Source organism: Ornithodoros turicata, unplaced genomic scaffold (genome assembly GCF_037126465.1).
Source record: "Ornithodoros turicata isolate Travis unplaced genomic scaffold, ASM3712646v1 Chromosome33, whole genome shotgun sequence".
NCBI classification, from domain to species: domain Eukaryota; kingdom Metazoa; phylum Arthropoda; class Arachnida; order Ixodida; family Argasidae; genus Ornithodoros; species Ornithodoros turicata.
This window is the reverse complement of record NW_026999359.1, coordinates 239,792-258,807: the sequence shown is the minus strand read 5'-3', so window position 1 is coordinate 258,807 and position 19,016 is coordinate 239,792. Positions and strand designations below refer to the sequence as shown.

At 44.6% G+C, this 19,016-nt stretch overlaps 1 protein-coding gene and 1 long non-coding RNA gene across 4 annotated transcripts; both read right to left on the bottom strand.

Moving 5' to 3' along the window:
• Positions 1-8,046: 8,046 nt before the first annotated feature.
• Positions 8,047-15,099, bottom strand: LOC135373873 (uncharacterized). 2 transcript variants are annotated; one of them, XM_064606920.1, is made up of 9 exons: positions 15,043-15,099; positions 14,938-14,982; positions 14,506-14,553; positions 14,358-14,441; positions 14,166-14,240; positions 13,789-13,991; positions 12,660-12,819; positions 9,529-9,651; positions 8,047-8,550 (listed from the first exon to the last, which is right to left on the bottom strand). In XM_064606920.1, exons 4-8 carry the CDS (start codon positions 14,365-14,367, stop codon positions 9,536-9,538), a joined length of 564 nt encoding a protein of 187 aa, XP_064462990.1. In that variant the 5' UTR covers positions 14,368-14,441; positions 14,506-14,553; positions 14,938-14,982; positions 15,043-15,099; the 3' UTR covers positions 8,047-8,550; positions 9,529-9,535. The 2 variants fall into 2 exon arrangements, with proteins under 2 accessions (XP_064462990.1, XP_064462991.1); XM_064606921.1 differs by lacking the exon at positions 8,047-8,550 and having other exon boundaries at positions 9,530-9,651; positions 12,647-12,819.
• An 18-nt stretch (positions 15,100-15,117) lies between these two features.
• LOC135373874 (uncharacterized) lies at positions 15,118-18,583 on the bottom strand. 2 transcript variants are annotated; one of them, XR_010416638.1, is made up of 5 exons: positions 18,469-18,583; positions 18,337-18,407; positions 17,973-18,172; positions 15,377-15,563; positions 15,118-15,321 (listed from the first exon to the last, which is right to left on the bottom strand). It is a non-coding gene; the product is annotated as an uncharacterized LOC135373874 (long non-coding RNA). The 2 variants fall into 2 exon arrangements; XR_010416637.1 differs by having other exon boundaries at positions 17,973-18,407.
• Between the last annotated feature and the right edge of the window lie 433 nt (positions 18,584-19,016).

Below are 19,016 nucleotides of genomic sequence, written 5' to 3'. Positions count from 1 at the left end.
GAACTTGGCTGGGAGTTGCTGCAACATCCCCTTATAGTCCAGGCCTCGCCCCCAGAGATTTCCATCTCTTCTGCCGCAGAAGGCGTTCCTTGGGGGCCGCCACTTCAGCTGCGACGACGATGTCAAGAATGCATCATATCATGGCTCCTACGCGCCGGTAAGGATTTCTATGCTGCTGGCATCCAAGCCGCGATGGGACGCTGGGCCGAAACGCTGGCACATGTGCATTAGTGCAGCTGGAGATTACACTGAGAAATTTCTAATTTAATTTCTTCTAATTTCTCACCTGTAAATTCATTTGACTTTTGCAATAAATGAAGAGTTCAAGTTTGGCTTGAAGGCCACTCGTACTTTACTGATATATTTCACTAACTGGAGACTCTTCTGTAGGGGCCTCAAAACACCTGCGCCCAGGCAAAAAAAATGAACTGGGAAGTCAACTGGTACCTGTTCGTTTTCAGTTTGCACAATTTTGTGGTCAACTGGCACCAAACTGGTGGCAATTCAAGCTGGGCTGGTGGGAATTGGGCACTACGTGATACCACTTCAGCTCGACCAGGTGACGTGTTTGGAATATGTTCCAGTGGCACCAGGATAGGTGTGTTGTATCTACGAATAGGCAGTTTTTCACCTACGTCACATCGTGACGTCGTTGTGACGTGGCATGCTCGTGAGCTCCTCCCGCTGGTGGCCACTTTTTGAGCCAGTGGCATTGAAAGATAAACTGCATTATTTTTCAATGCGATTATTTTTCATAGAAGAAAATTTCAGAACGACATTGGCGAAGTGTCTTCGGGACAAAAGAAGGGCACGGACGCGACTGGATTTCAAAACACCATTCAAGGCTTCGTTTTCAAGAAAATGCTAGATAATATCAAGTACCCACCACCATAGCGGCCAAACGCGTTCGTTTGACGTCTCGAAAGCACACTGTATTGCATCATGAAGGACATTTGTGCAACACGGGTACGTACCATTTTCTTTGTTTTCAGTCAATATGGGGTGTGCACGGGCAATATAGGGCCCATATTCCCAGGATTTTCCCAATATTGGCTCAAACTGGGCCAGTATTGCCCAGTTCAGCCAGTATGGGGGAAATCTTACCGGATACTTGCCCGTTATTGGACCCGTATCGCCAATGAACAGCCAATACGGGCCCAATATTGTGTGCTGCTTGGGAGGTAGCTATTAATTCCTTTCTACTCACTAAGTACACCTCTTTTTAGGAGTGTAGCACTTGTAGCTCCCTATCTTAATATTTTTAAACGCCTGTCTGCCCCTAGCAGCAAGAGCATGTGGCATCCTGCATAATTATGTTCCACCGGGACGCCTCGTCTGCTGCGCTTTCCATATAGTATTTGTTTTTCTCCAATTTATTTTCTCCAACGAACGCTTCGAGCCACATGCTGGAACCAATCGCTGCCTTCTATGAGTTCGTGCTGAATTACTTCTCCTCCTGATATTGTCACATACGGGGACAACGACGACGGGGAAGTTCACCTATCGTGCCCTGCACCTTCATCGAATATGACGGGAAATTATGGCTGTTGGTGTTCATTCGGAGCAGATCGAGAGAGGTGATTTTCCTACTAGTCGTTGTCCCTATACGTGACAATACATGTTTCAACATGGCCGTAGCAAACATGGAATGCATGGAGGTAACAAGAGCTATTCAGGATTAATCACACGTTAACAATTGAGTTGCGCACAAACTAACTGTAGTGTGCGACACGCCGAACTAAAATGTGTACATTAAACTTGACGTCACAACACCGCGTTGGGTGACAGTTGCGGCACCACGCATGCATGTGAAGTTCCCGAATATTAACCCCAGTGTCGGCTGTGCTGTCTGGATTTATTCCTGTGCTTTCCTGAGACGCTTCCAGACATATGCCAGTGCAGTTCCCTTAGAAGTCGGCCCAGGACGCACATTGTCCACGGTGGCGTTTCCAAGTGGCGTTTCCAAGCTCTGTGAGGCCGACAACGGCTAGCCTTTTGACTCACCACCACCACTAGCTGATCGCTTCTGTCGTGCGTGTACGCACACATTTGTCTGCACGCGATGAAACGCTGCCGTGTGAAGCAAGCCATACAGCGTACGCTGCATGGACAACATAAACTACTACAGAATTCACAAACCTATACGCTGCGTTACCGGAATTTAGGACCACACGGACGAACAAGAATTGCCCGAGTGGTGGACGGCGCTGACACTCGTACGTTCAGCTTCATTGCCTTAGGAACAAATAGAGAGTTTTAGAACATCGGAAGGTCTTAACAGCAACGCTTCGGTAAACAAGGTAAGTGAATCGCTCGATTCCTTCGAAGTGGCTTGCATGACGTTATACACTTTCGATTGTACAGCTTCCTTTATGGTACCCTTTAGATAGAATATTGCTGATCTTCTAAAACAAGCGATAGTGTGTATCTTTTACATCCGAAAAAGGAGTCCCATCCTAGGACTGCTATAACGGCGTCGCATTTTGCACACGTTTGGCAGTACGCCAAGGAGTAGAAACATTTTATTCATTTTTTTCCTGCACCTAACGCTCCCGCAAACGTTCGATGATACCGAAGGACATCAGTCTCATCCCAGCAAGAACAAAAAAAAAATGAAAGGAAAAGAAAAGAAACCAGTGGGGATAGCTTGAGCCAGACCATGTCACTGAGCATGGATGCCGCTAGGCCCGAGAGGCGACCACTTTGATTGTTGGCACTTCCGCCACACGAGCAAACTTCTATAGCTGGCACAGGTGATGGGTAGCTGTCGCCAGAACCCTATCTGCGTTTGCAGTCGTCGTCGAAGTAACATTTCTCCAGTATTTCAATCGTTTCGGGGGCGATTGTCCCAGCAACAACTTGTTTCTCTACAAGTTTGTGCGAGAGCAGAATCATGTTTTAAGTGGGATGTGGACAAGCTTCCGTTTGTCCCATCCTACAGTTCGCAATACGAAGGATCTATGAGGCGGTTGGACACGGACACCGAGGGCAGCCCTGTTGAAAAAAAAAACAAGAAGAGGAACATAGAGGTCTTTATGTGAAAGAATAGGAGAACCACATTTTAAAAATGACCGTTCACATTCATAGTTTCTACATTATTAAAGCGTTAATAGAGCATTCAGCTACTTCGCCGCGAGCTACGAACCACTGCGCCATCTGCGAGGCCGTCTGTATTATCGCGCTCATCGTGGTTTATTGTCTATGTCGTGGGTGGTCATGCTGGTCGCGCGAAGCAGAAAATGGAAGTGAACGACATGTCTGTGGCTGCTGTGTCAAGTATTCGAAAGACATACATATGCCTGGCGTAGGTTTGGTGTTCGGGGATGCAAAAATCGTCTTTATTCATCTTCGACGACGGGCGTTTCCTACCACAAGATTCCACAGGACAGTGCGCGAAAACGAATGTGATTCGTAGCACACAGCCCTTAGAGCAGTCGTGTCGTGTGTGCTGAGCTCATTTTGCTGCCGATGACAACGAAGATGACGTTGTAGGCGAATTGCGAAGACGTCCGAAGCAAACTGATATTCAGTAACCAGTGATTTTGCTTCACCGAGGTGACGAGTTCAACACAACCTCTTAGGTATGTACAGGTGTCACATGTATAAATTACTGTATAGCAATTCCATTTAACTTGGTCCTACTATTACCTACTGCTGTTATACTGCTGTTATCCTACTTGTCCCGTACTGAGCATTGTCAGCATCAATACAGTTGATTTTAGGTGCCTTTCAGTGTTGAAGTGGAGCTAGACTGTTTCGTGTGCGTGTGATCCAGGCACTCAAGTTGACATGACAGAAATAGCTGAAAGCAGATATGCAAAGTCCACATATGGAAGCACTAGATCTGTTACGTGTTGCAGACTCTGTGACATTTTTGGAGTCTTTGGAAACGTGCAGAACATTCGTATGACGTCAACTGTAGGAGAAGAAACCGATGAGAACTACTAGCTACTTTGAAGGGTAGAGGAATACTTCCTGTTGAGGCTAGTTATGACTAAAGAACGCTAATTAATTTTTTGAAGATGCATCCTCTACACTTGAATGTCCAGTAAAACACGACTGCTCTAAGAAGGTTCATTGTCTTTGAAGCCCCCTATTGGAATTGTTCAAAGCGTGTCACAGCTGCAGCGAGCCATGCAAGGCTACATCATATCGGACCCAAATTTGCAGACTTCCCTTATCTCGGAAACAATGGTCATTTCGCTTTATTGCTCTCCCAATCCTACCTTCTCATAGATTAATGTGGTCCTGCTTTGCATGGGCACTGCCTTTTTCTACTTATGATTTCGGTTTCTTCTTCTGTTGAATAAATATTCAATTGAGAGTTTGCAGCCATCACGCTCTCTACTGTGTTCTCTACTATATTGATGTGCTATAACGGAATAGCACATCAGCATGCCGACAACTTACCAACAACATAATTACGTAGTCCTAGCATCCTAGAAAGCATCCCTAATAGCATGCACGACACAGATCGTGATCCAGTTTGGTACTTTCTATTGTATTTTCTCGGAGCACCCCATATCCTTCTTGTGAGTGGTCGACAGGTGACAGAAATAAGGGTTTCCCGTCCAATTTTGCCGTTCAAGCAGCGTGTAAAGACCACACGGCGCTGCCGCGCATGCGAAGGCACAGTATTTCGAGATATTCGTTAGTTGTGATGCAATTGTCTATCTGCTGTATATATATATAGACCGTATAAACCGTAGTATGCGTCGGTTTGCATCTCACACATGAACACCTGCACAACGAAAAAACAGCGCTTGTTTCGGCTGACACAAGTGCTTCTCCCTGATACACGGAAATTTCACAAAGCAGTCCATGTCCATAGCACGGCGAGCTACTGGTGAGGACGAATGCAACACCGGTTAATCTCTGGACCAGGAATCTTCTGCTTCGAAGCACACACCAGTGGCACACAATTTCCACCACGCTAACGCACGAACAGAAGTTCTGTGTGAGCGACAGTTCTCAAATGCGGAATACCAGCGCACTGATGTTAAAGAGGCTCGACATTATCGACACAGAAAGTGGTCACAAACGCCCACTGCCATTTTCGCTTTCGCCGGATTAGCGAACGAAATGGCGCGTATTACATGCGTCCTCGACAGATGGCGCGGTGTCATGCAATTGTTGACAGACTGCTCGGCTTCCTACTATGTCCCTGGACATGCAATTATGGCAAATTCGATTATAGAAAAACTACAGCAATTTCAGCGGAGTTCTTTGATATTTGAACTTTTGAAGGTTCAAGCTTTTCGTTGCGTTTCGATAGGTTTATATTCACTTTTCGGTCCCTTTAACAACACACTGAAACCGACAGAATATGCTTCTCGTACGTTGTGAGCGTAATTATCCTCATATAGAAAAAGAAGCATTCACCATTATATTTGGCGTAAACAAGTTTCAGAAAAGCTAGGGCAGGATGTTTACCATCATAACTGACCACCAAGCACTAGCCACGCATTTGATCCGTATCGACATACAAGCAGTGTAGCGGTGGGAAGAGTACACCGTTGGTTAAACATTCTCCCAACATACCACATCAAGATCGAGTATCGTAGAGGAAGAACCCTACCAAATGTTTATGGTCTTTCTAGACTACCGCTTCCAAATGTGGCGAAAGACCAAGAAGAATTACACTACTTTTCTCCTATTAGAGTAGATCCCCTAACAGCAACGCAAGCAGCACACAATATCGCGCCCATATTGGGTGGTCATTGGCGACACGGGTCCAATATTGGTTGCATGAACAACACCCTGGAGTTTGCAAAATGAAATCTTTTGCAAAAACCATTGTTTGGTGGCCAGGCGTCGATGAACAAGTTATGCAGCGAGTACAAAGTTGCGTGATATGTCAAAGTATTCGACCAGCATCACCGTCTGTTGCTTTGTAATCACGGTCCGTGTCTACAGTTCGTTGGGAAAGAGTGCTTACCGATTTCGCAGAGAAGGTTTAGTTACTGGTGGATACATTTTTAAAGTGGTTGGAGGTGAAAATAAAGTCTAGCACGACTGCCCAGAAAACAGTGCAAACTGTAAGGTCCATTTTTGCTTCATATGGACTACCAAGACAAGTTGTCACTGATAACAGACCGCAGTTGCGGTCTGAAGTGTTTGCTGATTTTGCTCCTTTGCTGAAGTGTTTGCTAATTTTTAAAAGTTGAATGGCATTGAGCATGCATTAACACCACCGTGCATTTCGCAATCCAACAGACCAGTGGAAAGAACTGTAGAAACCTTGAAACAGTCACCGTTAATGCAAGTGCTAGAAGAAAAAAGTTACGCAGAAGGTCATTGCAACATCGTCTGGAACTTTTCGTTTTCCTATCGAGCTGCTCCTGACACATTTGCGGATAAAAGCCCGAGTGAGCCGCTTTTCGGGAGGTATCTGCGAAAATGGTTAAGGATGTTGAAGCCAGATGAGGAAGTGAACTATAATGAGAAAGCCTACATTTTCTTCTTGGAATACTTTTTTTTACTAGAATCAAAGATGGGTTTTGCATTTACAGACAATTTAAAGACAATTAGCCTCTCATCAGGAACTGAAATTATCTCGCAGAGTGAAAGTTCAGAATGAGGCGGACCACGAAATCTATTTTCTTGTTGTAAGCTATGAGTGCGGGGATGCAGTGCTCGAAAGTTGACGAAACAGGTGAGTAAGGAAGCGCACAGATTTCGCCCCGTTACCTGCAGAAATTTATATCCTATTTCTATGTGGGATCAGTTATGATATTCATGGTACAGACAGGCCTATCAGATGAACAATTTTAAAAGAAATCGGAGATACAAAGGTTAGGACCCCATCTGAATGAAATCGCCTCTTCATGTTTATTATAAATCCCTTGCTCCAGCGACCCTACCAGGGATGCTGACCTGAAAGGAGGCATTACCCAGTAAACCAAATACGTCCCAAGGGTATCCTGGGGAAGAACTGAATCTGACATTTGGATATCCCAGGGAGGTCTCAGAACGTCCCGTTTACATCCATGGGACGTCCATGGGAATAGACTTTCTTCCTCATTTTGCAGTCCAGGGAACGTCCCAGGAACATCTATTCTGGACAACTGGACGTCAATGGGACGTTTACTGTTTCCCATAAAATTGGCTTGCATATGTAGTCATTATGCAATATTATTAAGTTTTTATGTTAACTGTTCACGCTTTCGCTAAAATAACAGTTGGCCGATTTAGTACAGAGCTGAGCATTGACGCAGCCACATAAAAGCTGACGAGTGGCGCACACTCGGGTCTGATACTGGCTATCAATAAATCTCAGCATACACTGAAATGATATATTGCGAACTGCACAGCTACACCACTGCCGTCGGAAAAGAACAGCCCTGCAAGTACACCCATGCAATATGTTTCACCATGCAGATAAATGTTACAGTTTTTGATGGGAGTGGTGTTGCTATGCTGTGGGATTACTACCAAATACAGGACTGCTCTGACAAGGCCTGCAGGCATATGTCATGCTCTCGTAAGAATCAGCAGGGAAGAACTGCTAAAATGAACAGACAGCTTTATTATAGATAATGCAAAAATGAGTATCATATCATGACTAGGTAGGATAAAAAGCAGCGACAAAGCCACCAAATTAGATCATATTCGTGACCATATAACAGTTATACAATAAAATCTTATAAAATCCAAGGAATTAGTTATTGCAGTGCAAGAATTCACAGGAATGCAAACATGAGGTACACACGTCTAGAGTCACCAACACAATACAACCTAAAAAATTAAACTAAAGTTATGTATGTAACGTAGGGATTGACAGGAATGCAAACATGAGATACACAGGTCTAAAGTTGCCACCACAACATGACACATCTTTGAAAAATTACAAAGGCAGCGTGTCTTCTATATGAACTGTTCTTGTGACACCAAAATTAGCAGCTAAAAATGTTCCGCACATCAAAAAACATGGTAATGGTCTAAAGGATAAAGATCGGGGGCATGACATCTAATAACCCTGTTAAACAGCCAGCCTTCGATGGTCATCAATGCCAATGTCCAATGACTGTTCAATCTCACCTGCCCCCATGCGTGTAAAGGGGATGCTACACCAGCATTCAATGGACACTGGTTTTGGTGATCATCGAAGACTGACTATACCACAGGGGTATCACTCGAGGAAGCCGCACGAAAACACTTAACTTTCAACATACCATTCCTTGACACGCAAGGCAGCATGGCTTCATGAACGCACAGCTTAGGACCGCAATAGCTACTACAACTAGAACATAGAAAGGCACGTATGGTGTAAATGTTGCAGACTTGTGCCAAAGGATAACTTGCAAACTTCACACAGCATCTTCCAAAAAGTTTGTGATGAGTTTCAAACACCCGGTGCTAAGGAAAATGTTTGACGGTGCTCTACTTCTTTAAGCAGCTCGCTTAGTAAGAAAAACAGGTACACGTAGCAGTAAAAGTTCTCACAATGTAGAATACTTGACTAGGTAGACTCGACTAGGCTCTGGCAAGTCACCTTGTAACTCCAACAATGTAGCCTTTATAGGAGCCTTGGATGGTCAGTCTGGGTGGCTGCAAAAGAAACAAGAACTGTATCGATCATACGGAACAGATTTCGGTCTGGGTTTGTTTGTAGAGGAGCTGAAGTGTGTAACAAAATGTGCTGTTCAACAGTGCTGGATAACAGTTTACGAAGCATGCTCTCCGCCTTGTTTCCTCACAGTGCCACGCTAGCAGCGAATGATACCGTATGGACTTGCAAACAGGTGACTTGGTTACCAACGCACATGTCTAAGTTTGTATGGTCCCATTCGCTGCTAGCCTGCCACTTTGAAAAGGGAATGTGCAATAAGATGGGTTATGCTTTGGGGGAATGGGCTATAATTTTCAGCAACAACAGGAGGCAAATGTCAGGTTAAAGTGAACCCTCAATTTGTGAACGGCTACCGTTCCCCAACAAAGGGACCTTTTTCACACACACGTCATATCCTGGTGACACACCAGCGAACCATGCTCGGCCCGTGTCAGAACAAATCCATGTGGGGAGCACAAAGAACGAAAACCAGTCTGGAGTTGGACTGACGACCTTGCGCAGTCTCCCCATTTCTGTCCTCATATACTGCGCCAAACAGTGTATACTGAGATAAACCACTCCAGCACCTCAAGGTCATATGCATGTACATGGGCCATTGTGAAAAAGGTCCACTGTCCACCAATTGAGGGAGTCATAAAACGGGGCTGCCTCGTGAACCCTGAGGTTCTCTGACACCCCATATTAGAATTGCTTTCGATGCAATATTTAATTACTCAAGCTAATGTAATTGTACAGTCAAAATGCATTAAGGTGAAGACCTTTTTAACAAATGCTACTACAGCAATTTTTCTGTCCCACCAGTGCCCCTAGAGCATGACACATCATCTTTAACAAAGTGACATTTACTACAAATTTATTTCGTGGTCAAGTTTTGTTGTAAAGAAATTTGACTTATGTCACCTAAATTATGCGAACAAGTGCCTCTCAGAGAACACCAAGCTCAGTAATGTAGGTACCTGTGTTTCACTCCTTCTGCGTTCGGGCCTGTCGCTCTTTCGCGTGGCGCAACCATGATTTGATTTCAGTTTCCACATCGAACTCAGTCGTCTTTTCCAACTTTTTTATCTGCCGCACACCACCTGTAAATAAAGCAGGATTGCATTACCGTACTAGAATTGCATTCTACTACCAATTGCATTGAACTAGAAAATGTCCTAGATGCCAACACGAGTGGACAATTGTAAACTCTGTAAAAGCACTGCCCATGCATCACTTTTTCCAAAGGATGTAGGTGATTCATAAGAGCGCACTGACGTGCTACTCCATATAACAAACCTGTAAACCGAAACCGATTAATTACTTGAAAAACAAAATCACTAAACGTAGACTTTTTTTCCCTTGGAATATTTTTCGCTTAAGGTCCCAATACGAGTCATTCCAGCTCAAACGTTACAACGGTGTTGCTCGACCAACGTCGATTTTCGAGAAATATGATGTTGGTACATGCGTAAACGTGCACCAGAAAAAAAAATTTTTTCCAACGCAGTCTAGAATGGCCGTAGGGCGGGATCAAATGTGGGCTCTGGGCGAAAAACCAGAGCGCGCTGTGGCGCTTGTGGAGGGAATACGGCTGTAAAAAACAATCGAATAAGGTCGATTTAAGGAAAGATAGTGTCATCTCTGACAGCCTTCCGCACCTCAAGGGATCAACCCATTAAAACATACTGGACAAGCAAAGTCAACGCAAATTGTGCCAAGTTCAGAATTTCTTCCATTAGCAACGGTTGGCTAAAATCAGCTGTATATATTTTTCTCTGATAGCATAGTACCAATACATTGAACAGAAAAATATTTTAGGTCGTGTGACATATAGTTTATTTTCTAAAAAATTGTGAAGTTGACCTTTTGAGCAAATATCGGCAAATTCGGCGTGCAAAAAAGGAATTGGTGCACGAGTTCTGGATCCGAATTTACCACCGAAGTACTCATCATTATTCCGGCTACTAATACTGAAAGTATCTGCAGGGCATTTTTTGTTGATCCCGCGTGACGAATTTTTAAAGTTGCCATAGCATATGAAATGGCGCTGAGCAATGCTTTCGCGACTTGCAGTGGTCTTCACCACTGTCACAAGTGGTCTTCTAGAGCTCTTCTTTTTGTATGTCGAAAGAATGGAAGCACCAAACACAAGCTTTCACTTGCAGCTGGCAACATTTGCAGATTACTAGTCCTGTAGCATTGCATGCTGCAAGGCAATGGTTTGTGCCATGGAAATCCGTTTATGGTCCCAAGCATAAGTGGCATAGATCTTTTTCATGATGCTTGCGAGCGGTCAGCTGTGTCCTTCTGGTAATTGCACCCTAATGAAAAACGTAATAATAATGGCAATGGTGCCGTGATGTTTCACGTAAGGTGTGTCAGCATATTTTTGTGGTGACATGTTGCACGTGCCGCAGAGTAGGACTGCGGATAATTTTGACCACCTGGGGTTCTTTTGACGTGCGTCAGAAATCTCCGACACATGGTGCTCGAAGCAAAATGTTTACCTCCCCCGCATTGCTACCGTCCTCGGCCAGAATCGAACTCGCAATCTTGGGCTCAGCAAGCCAACACGTTACCATTACAATGTTGCCGATTGGTTTTGTTTGGAACACAAGATAAGACAGGACATGTGGAGAACCCTGTTTAGGAGACCACACATGTGCGACTATCTCACATGAAAGTTCGTTGAATAATTTGGGGAAGAGCTTTCCAGGTCAGTGGCTAGCGTGCTCTCCTTTTGTACTTGGTGTACTTGGTACATCATGGCACAATTACCATAATTATTACATTGTTCATTACAGTGCAATTACCAGAAGGATACAGCTGACTCCTCGCAAGCATCGCGAAAAAGATCTAGACCGCTTATGCTTGGGACCATAAACGGATTCCCTTGGCACAAACCATTGCCTTGCAGCATGCGATGTTACAAGACTAGCAATCTGCAAATGTTGCCAGCTACAAGTGAAAGCTTGTGTTTGGCGATTTCATTCTTTTGAGAGAAAAAAAAAAAAAGAACACACTCTAAGCAACCACTTGTGACGCCGCTGCCCTTGCGATACTTTCAGTAGTGTTAACCGGAATAATGATGACTACCTCGGATGGTAAATTCGGATCCGGAACTCGTCTACCGATCCCTTTTTTGCATGCTGTATTTACCGATATTTGCTCAAAAGGCCAACTTTGCAATTTTGCAGAAAATAAACCATATGTCACATGACCTAAAATAGTTTTCTGTGCAATGTATTGTTACTTAACTATCAGAGAAAAATATAGTCAGCTGATTTTTCACCAACCGTTGGCTAAGGGAAAAAATTCCGAACTTGGCACAATGTGCACTGACTTTGCTTTTCCAGTATGGTTTAATGCGTTGATTGCATGAGGTATGGAAGCTGTCAGAGATGACACTAACTTTCCTTAAAATGACCTAATTCGAACTTGTTTATTTATTTACAGCCGTATTCCCTCCACAAGCGCGCCATGGTTTTTCGCCCAGAGCGAACATTCGATCCCGCCCTACGGCCATTCTAAACTGCGTTGGAAAAAAATATTTTTTTTCTGGTGGGTGTTTACGCATGTCCCAACATCATATATTTTTTTCTCGGAAATCGACGTTCGTCGAGCAACACCACTGGGACGTTCGAGCTGGAATCACCCATGCGTAAAACAGGTTCTGCAAGTGTGCAACGTAAAATTTGAAAGTTATTTTTATTTAATAAGTGAACACTTTATCGGTCATGCGGGCCGTTGCTTTTCTGCATTCTGACACTTGGGACTGCGTGCCAAAAATCAAGCAGGTTTGAACATGACTAGTACAAAGAATCGAGCACGTCTTTGAGAAACTGTCTGAATTATTGGAACAGAAATCTGAAAAACTGGTAAAGTCTATACTTTGGAGTTCAAATTATTGACCGGCAGCAGTATATGTCTGTGGGAATGGTGCTGATGGTCACCAAACTGCGACTTTGTGTATGATACTGCTGCGGAGCAGTGTTTGCAGTGTGATAGACAATCTGACATGTATATCGTGAAGAGCAAATTAGTAACGACACTGAAGTAACGTCACTATTGGAAGAAAGCGTTTGCAAATTTCACCTTGCAGACTTACGCAACATGATGCTGACGATCTTGAGGTGCTTGAAGCTATCCTTGCCTTTGTTGCCAAGCCAACTAAACAGCATGGCTAACTTGTTGGTTAGGAGATGACAAAGCATCCTCTTCACTGCGATTTTACAGGAGGTTCCTCCCAGACGTGCTAGCTCTAGAGCCTGCGCAAAAACAACAAAAATATATACAAGTTGATATTCATATATTTTTTTGAGCTCAATGTCGCATCATGCTCACGGCTAGAGATAACTATGGAGACGGAATAAATGCAGAATTTCCCGAATACAAAGGAGGATCTAAGAGTCCTATGAGTTTAAAAAGCCAGAGGAATAGACACTGCTTGTGAAAAGTGTTTGAAGCAGAAATTAAATAGCAGTGCACTTTCAGAGGAAAACATACACATATACTACTTATTAAATGTAATTTATGTAACTGTTGTTTATCGACTACAGAAAAGAGATACTCTCCATAAAGTTAAATATTGGGTGCAGGTCAGGCACTATTTTTTTTATTGCGTGTTAGCACCGTGAAGCAACTGTGGCTATGAGCGGTGTACAGACAGAGAGAGGACAGCAGGAAGGAGTGGGGGACAGGGGGATTAGTGTGCGTCCTGGGCCGACTTCAGGGGGAACCGTGCCGACATTCGCCTGGAAAGTCCTCGGAAAACCCAGGGAAAACCTCAGGCAGCACAGCCGGAGGAAGGATTCGAACCCACCACCTCCCAGTCTATAGCACGACCTTGGTGATCACCAACGAGCGGATGCCTTAGCCCACTCGGCCATGCTGCTGGTCAGGCACTATATATAACACACTATGGGTGAGAGGCTTTGGCAATTCTCAATGCAGGAAACTGTGCTAGTGTTGCCCCTGTAGCAACTCATCCAGTATGCTGAAGCCTTGCTCTATCATTCCGAGATCGTGACCTCCTTGGTACCTTTCGTTTCCCTTTTCTTCCCATGCAGTGTGACTATATGTACATGGTTATCTTGTGATTAGTAGACTATTGCTGGTTTGAGTTGTGCATTTGTGTTGTCCCCCTGTGTACCCAGACTCAGGCCTTTATATTATGGAGTTTGTTCACGAGCTAGCCTGAATCTACTCCATGTCAGGCACTACGGCTGGTATCTTACCAGCTGCTTCTCGGTTTCTGGTGTTAGCTGCTTCTCGAACTGGTCCAGCTGCTCAATGGTGTCTAGTGGCTCTGGCACAATTATGGGCTGTTCAGGCATCACGGTACTAGACTTTAAAGATGTGAAGCCATATAGGAGGTCGCCCTGCTGTTGCTGGTTCAAGCGTATGATGTTCAGTAATCGAAGAACCTGACGCTGGAACTCTGAAAGTATAAAATGGGGATCTGACACATCGTTCTCACAGAAAACGTAGTTGCTGACTTTAATATATATATATATAATGTTTAAATGAAGCATGAAGTTCCTTGTGCATCTCTGGACATACCACTTTCCTAAACATGACTGTGGCCTTACTTTATATTGCACTATATACACACCATGTAGAGGCACGGGTCTGCTTTCTGCATTGACTGAAGAAGATTCATCTGCAGGTTTGTTTTGCACTGCTGTACCTACAAAGCAATTCCTACTTTAGTTACCATACCCAGTGAAGTGCAAAAGGCCACAAAATTATTCAAACGCTGATGACTACATTGTCAAGCATTCTGCAACATGATCTGTACGCTTACGTGTAGACATGTCACTGCTTCCTAGAATACTTTTTGTTGATGATGGAGGTACTGATGCAGATCCTGAGTCTGGTTCAGATATCACTGTGGAGGATTGCATATATCCAACTGCTACAAAACCTTCACATTTGAATATATTTTTGCTCACCAGAATCAGCATCTGACTCATCCCCTGGTTGCAGCAGATAGCTGGATCCTGAAGAATAATGGAAGACATTCTTAGTACTCAGCATGAACTGGTCACCTGATATAACAATCAACCCACACGCACGACAAAGTATAATATGCAATTATACACGCAGCAACGCCCCTAGATACATACAACCAATTAGGGTGGCTTTCGTCTGAAATGTGCACCATGTGAACGAGCTTTAAAGGAGCACTGAGATGACCCCCATTTTTTTTATTTTTCACTGCAGTGTCCTACAACGAGTAAAATGAGCTCCTCAGAAAGAACGACAAGCACCGGCGAGCTACAAAGCGTGTAAGGCTTCTGTTCCGCACACATGCTCGAATTATCGAGTTGGGGGACCTTTGTGAAACATCGGGAACATGTTGAGTTACATTCATGGATACAGACCTTGGCTGACACATTGGGTGTCATTCCTAGCATCAGGTCGTGCGGCTGTGAAGGTAATCAAAGGTTAAAAATAACAAACAGTTCATAATATGCCCATGAACTCACATAGTGCCTGTGCTTTACTGGAAGCCACTCATATTGGAGTTGCACCTGCAAGGTATTAACATATGGATTGGCACAAGCATTAAAGCAAAACAATTGGACAGGTACCTTGAGTGCTTTTCACGAAGCTTTCGGGAAGAGGTGGGAAGCTTCCTTCTTCTTCTTCTTCTTCACTTTCAAACACTTTCGCCTTTCGCCTTCTCTTGGCAGGAACAACATCTGAACCAATGTCCGAAGTTAACTCAGACAGGGGCAGCTTCAGCCGAGCATCGTGGTATGATGCTGTAAGGAAGGGTGATTAACGTAACATGCTCAGCATTTTATACGTGTACCTTACCAAATATTCCTTTCACTTTGGCACTGTACTCCATTCGGTCTAGCCCAGGAGGCAAACCTTTTTTCACCATACGTTGAACCTTGCTTGATGGCCGATTTGGCCAAAGACATTTGTCGCCAGTGATCCATGAGCAAGGAACCACCTCGACCTCTTGTGTTTCGGTAAATTCAACAATTGCGTATTGCATCTGCAAAGCAGTCAACAACCAACATCTGTCTCTGTACAACATCCACAAAAAATAAAAAATACAGCATGATTCCTATAACGATTCATAACTTTGATCTACTTTGGAATGTCCGTAAAAAACTGGGACTTGGTTACGTAGGCGCCATGATTTTCATCAGCGATTCAAATGCACCAGTGGTATGATGACACTCCCTTTCTCGTGAGGCAACTGAACAACCTTTCGAATATTTTCAAGTGGCCATGCTTTAAGCTCTGACAGTCCAGAAGCGATTACAATCCCAATTAGAGATGATGGAAATGGTCTCAGAAACATATCACATTTTGAAGTGAGCTCATGGCCGATCACACATGGCTGACCTGATGACTTCAGAACTGCAAAGTTTTTTATCTTCACAATCCGGTCATTTATCATACACCACCGGTCTGCGCCTGTGCACGTTAGCATAAAGTTCCTCAGCTTCAGAGCATCGTACTGCGGTGGCAAGCAGCCAAGCACGAGGGGACCACGATCGTGAGGGCGCTTGCATTCTATGTTGCAATTCCTGCTTTGCACAGTCTTTGACTCCACAAGCTGCCTTTCTTTTATCCTATTATAGAGCTGGCTCAGCGTTGCTCCCGGCTTCTTCAGCAATTGTTTAAACACCTGCATATTATTTTCGTAGGAGAAAGCGCTGAAGCAGTCTAGTGGGCCATACTCTCTTACGTCGTCTGCTAAGTGCAAAAGGCAGTGCACGTTAAAAGAGATGAACTGAGCACCATAAAGGTCAGCAAACGTCCGGACAAAGTGTCCCAACAGGGATGCAGCATAGTCACTCTGTGTGCGACAGAGGCTCTCATTAGCCAAGATAGATATGGCACAGTGCAGTGTCAAAAAATTCAGGTACAGCGGCTTCGGGAGCACGGACTCCAGGATTACAGGGCCGGTGTACAGCAAAAATGTCCTGAATTCCGTCGCCTTCCACCTATCCACTTCGTCTATGCCCCTCGGCTTTCTAGCAAAGTCTCTCGGTATGTGGTCTGTCAGCGCAAGACTCACTTCAGTTATCATGGCTCTTTCTCTCGGACCGAGGCGGACTGATAACGGTCCACTAACCCAGAGCAAGAGCAGCTTTTTTGTGACACCCAAGCACACCAAGTGCATATAATCAAGTGGCACATTTTTTACAACATCAATAGGCAGCTCTGTCAATATCGATGTGCCACGATGATGGTCTGGGTCAGCCTGAGTTCGGAAGCTCTCGTCTGTCCTTAACGATGATATTGATGTAGAGAAGCTCATTCTGTTCATGGTATGCTCTCCCTCGTCTGTACACCTTGGACATCCAGAGTATCCCATGTGCCCCTTCGTGCAAAGAACATAAGAACGGGCAGGAGCATCACATACTAATGAATGAAATGTTACTGAAATGGATGAACCATTAATCACAATGCCTTCCTCAAGTAGGTCTTTCACTTCGTCAATGAATTTCCTGAGGAAATCATTTGGTGAGCTTGGCTTGGAACGACCACAATAGGCACCGACGAGAAATGGTGGCATGTCAATATCCTTCACCTGGCACTGGATGGGCCACAGTTCGACTTTAGTGCTCTTGGACAGAGGGAGACCATCAATATTAAATCCAAGCCGAATGTGTGAGGGAGGCTGACCAGCATACCGCAAGATATCTTGAAGCCCAGGAAGCAAACCAAAATGGCAATATTCACCAGGGGCCATGTCGATTATATGTTGGCTTGAATTTCTGGGCGTTTGCAAAAGTGTTCTGGCGTCCTTCGGGAGATCAGCATGATAGGGATACGCGCGAAGTATTCCCAACAGCAACGACAGTGACGACTGTTTTATTTTCTCGCGGAGTGCCCATGTTCGTAGCACAGTACTAAGATCAGGAAGATCACCAGGCGTAGCTTCGTCATTGCTGCTGTCGGAAGAGCTGTCCGAAGTACTTTCATTAGCAACACATGACGTACGATGAAGCTCACCATCAAAGCTGATTTCAGAAGAAGAACCTTGCGAATCAGAACCTGATGCAGCAACATTCTCATTATCATTGTCGTTATTGTTATCGCTGTTTGAATCGTCGGACGCCGCTTCGCTTGGCGCGGAACGAAGTGATGAATGCCCGCGGTCGGGAACAGCATGCAACGGTTGCGGAGCAGATGTCGAACGGCCCTCACTTAACAGTAACAACGTTTCACGAGCACGAGCAGTTGCTTTTTGAATGACGTACTTCTGTCTGTACTTCGGCATCGCTGTATACTTTCGTCGCTAAGCTGATCGGCACGTTGCGTTGACGATGCTCACTTCACTAGCTTCTAAGCCTACTTCTTGTCACTCGCAAAACGTACAATCCAACCTAGTGGAACGCACATCTCATAAAACATATATCATTAACACAGTCTTGGAAGTACTTACAATTATCGTAGTCGCAATAGGTCGCCAGTTTTTCCTTTTGATCGCCAAAGCAGAAGACAGTGAGCTGTTCGCAGTTTACACCGCCGGCAAGCCTGGGGAGTGACCTGTCTTGGATTGGATAGAATAGGGAGTCGAAGCCGCTTGTAGCGCCCCCTGCTATTCTGTTTGGTGGATTTGCTGGGCTTCAAAAGAAGTCTGCCCTGTGACAAAAGGGATGCCAATGAAACACGCAATGACCGTTTTACGCTGTCTATGACAGGAAATACGTGACAAATTTTAACCTCTTTCATAGGTTTTTGATGCACCTATTCTTTCTATCGCACGTCGCTGTTTTATAATGTTGGATGAACAAAAAAATACTCACCATATATATCGAAGGCGTCACCGAAATGCGGCTTTGTCATGGCTTAGCTGTTATGTGAATGTCCAATGTGCCTCTATATATATTCGCGAATGAAGTCGCAGTGGAGAAAATCAGGATATCCCAGGGACGTACTTGGCAGGAGCAAATTTGCACGACCAAAAGCTGATGTCTGCTGGACATCCAGGCGACGTTCTTGATATCGGTGACGTCCATGACTATTTTGGGACATCCTTGGGATATTGGTGGTTTACTGGGCATAAAGGGAAGAGCTTTGTATTGTACAGTTTCGAGTTGAAACGCCGAGTTGATACATACATGCATGCAATTTAGTAGGGACAATAGTGAATGGGTGAGTAACTTAGAGTCTGCCGATGCAAAGCACAGTACTCGTCTCAACAACAACTTTATTGCGAGATGATGAATGGGAAGTCTCATTGCCAGCGGCGATACGCTACCCCATTGCTAGTGGTAATGCGAGGAGTGAAGTAATAAGCCGCTTCACAATAAGGATCGAAGTCTAATTGTACGTCCTATGCTATCCAGAAAGCTGAAAAGAGCAGAGCGTTGGTGTGCAGGATGTGGCCAGGGACCAAACACTTTTGTGAGAGAGCGCGGGGGGGGGGGGGGAGTCGAGCTCGATGAGGGATCCGGAAAGTGTGGTTCGGGAAGGTTGGTAGTGC

Bases quoted from the DNA above. Each gene is read 5' to 3' on its own strand.
- LOC135373873 (XM_064606920.1), bottom strand. The intron at 13,992-14,165 runs GTGTGTATATAG...TTATACTTTCAG, and splicing joins CAGACCCGTGCCTCTACATG to AGTTCCAGCGTCAGGTTCTT. The intron at 9,652-12,659 runs GTAAGTCTGCAA...CTTTATTTACAG, and splicing joins GATCGTCAGCATCATGTTGC to GTGGTGTGCGGCAGATAAAA.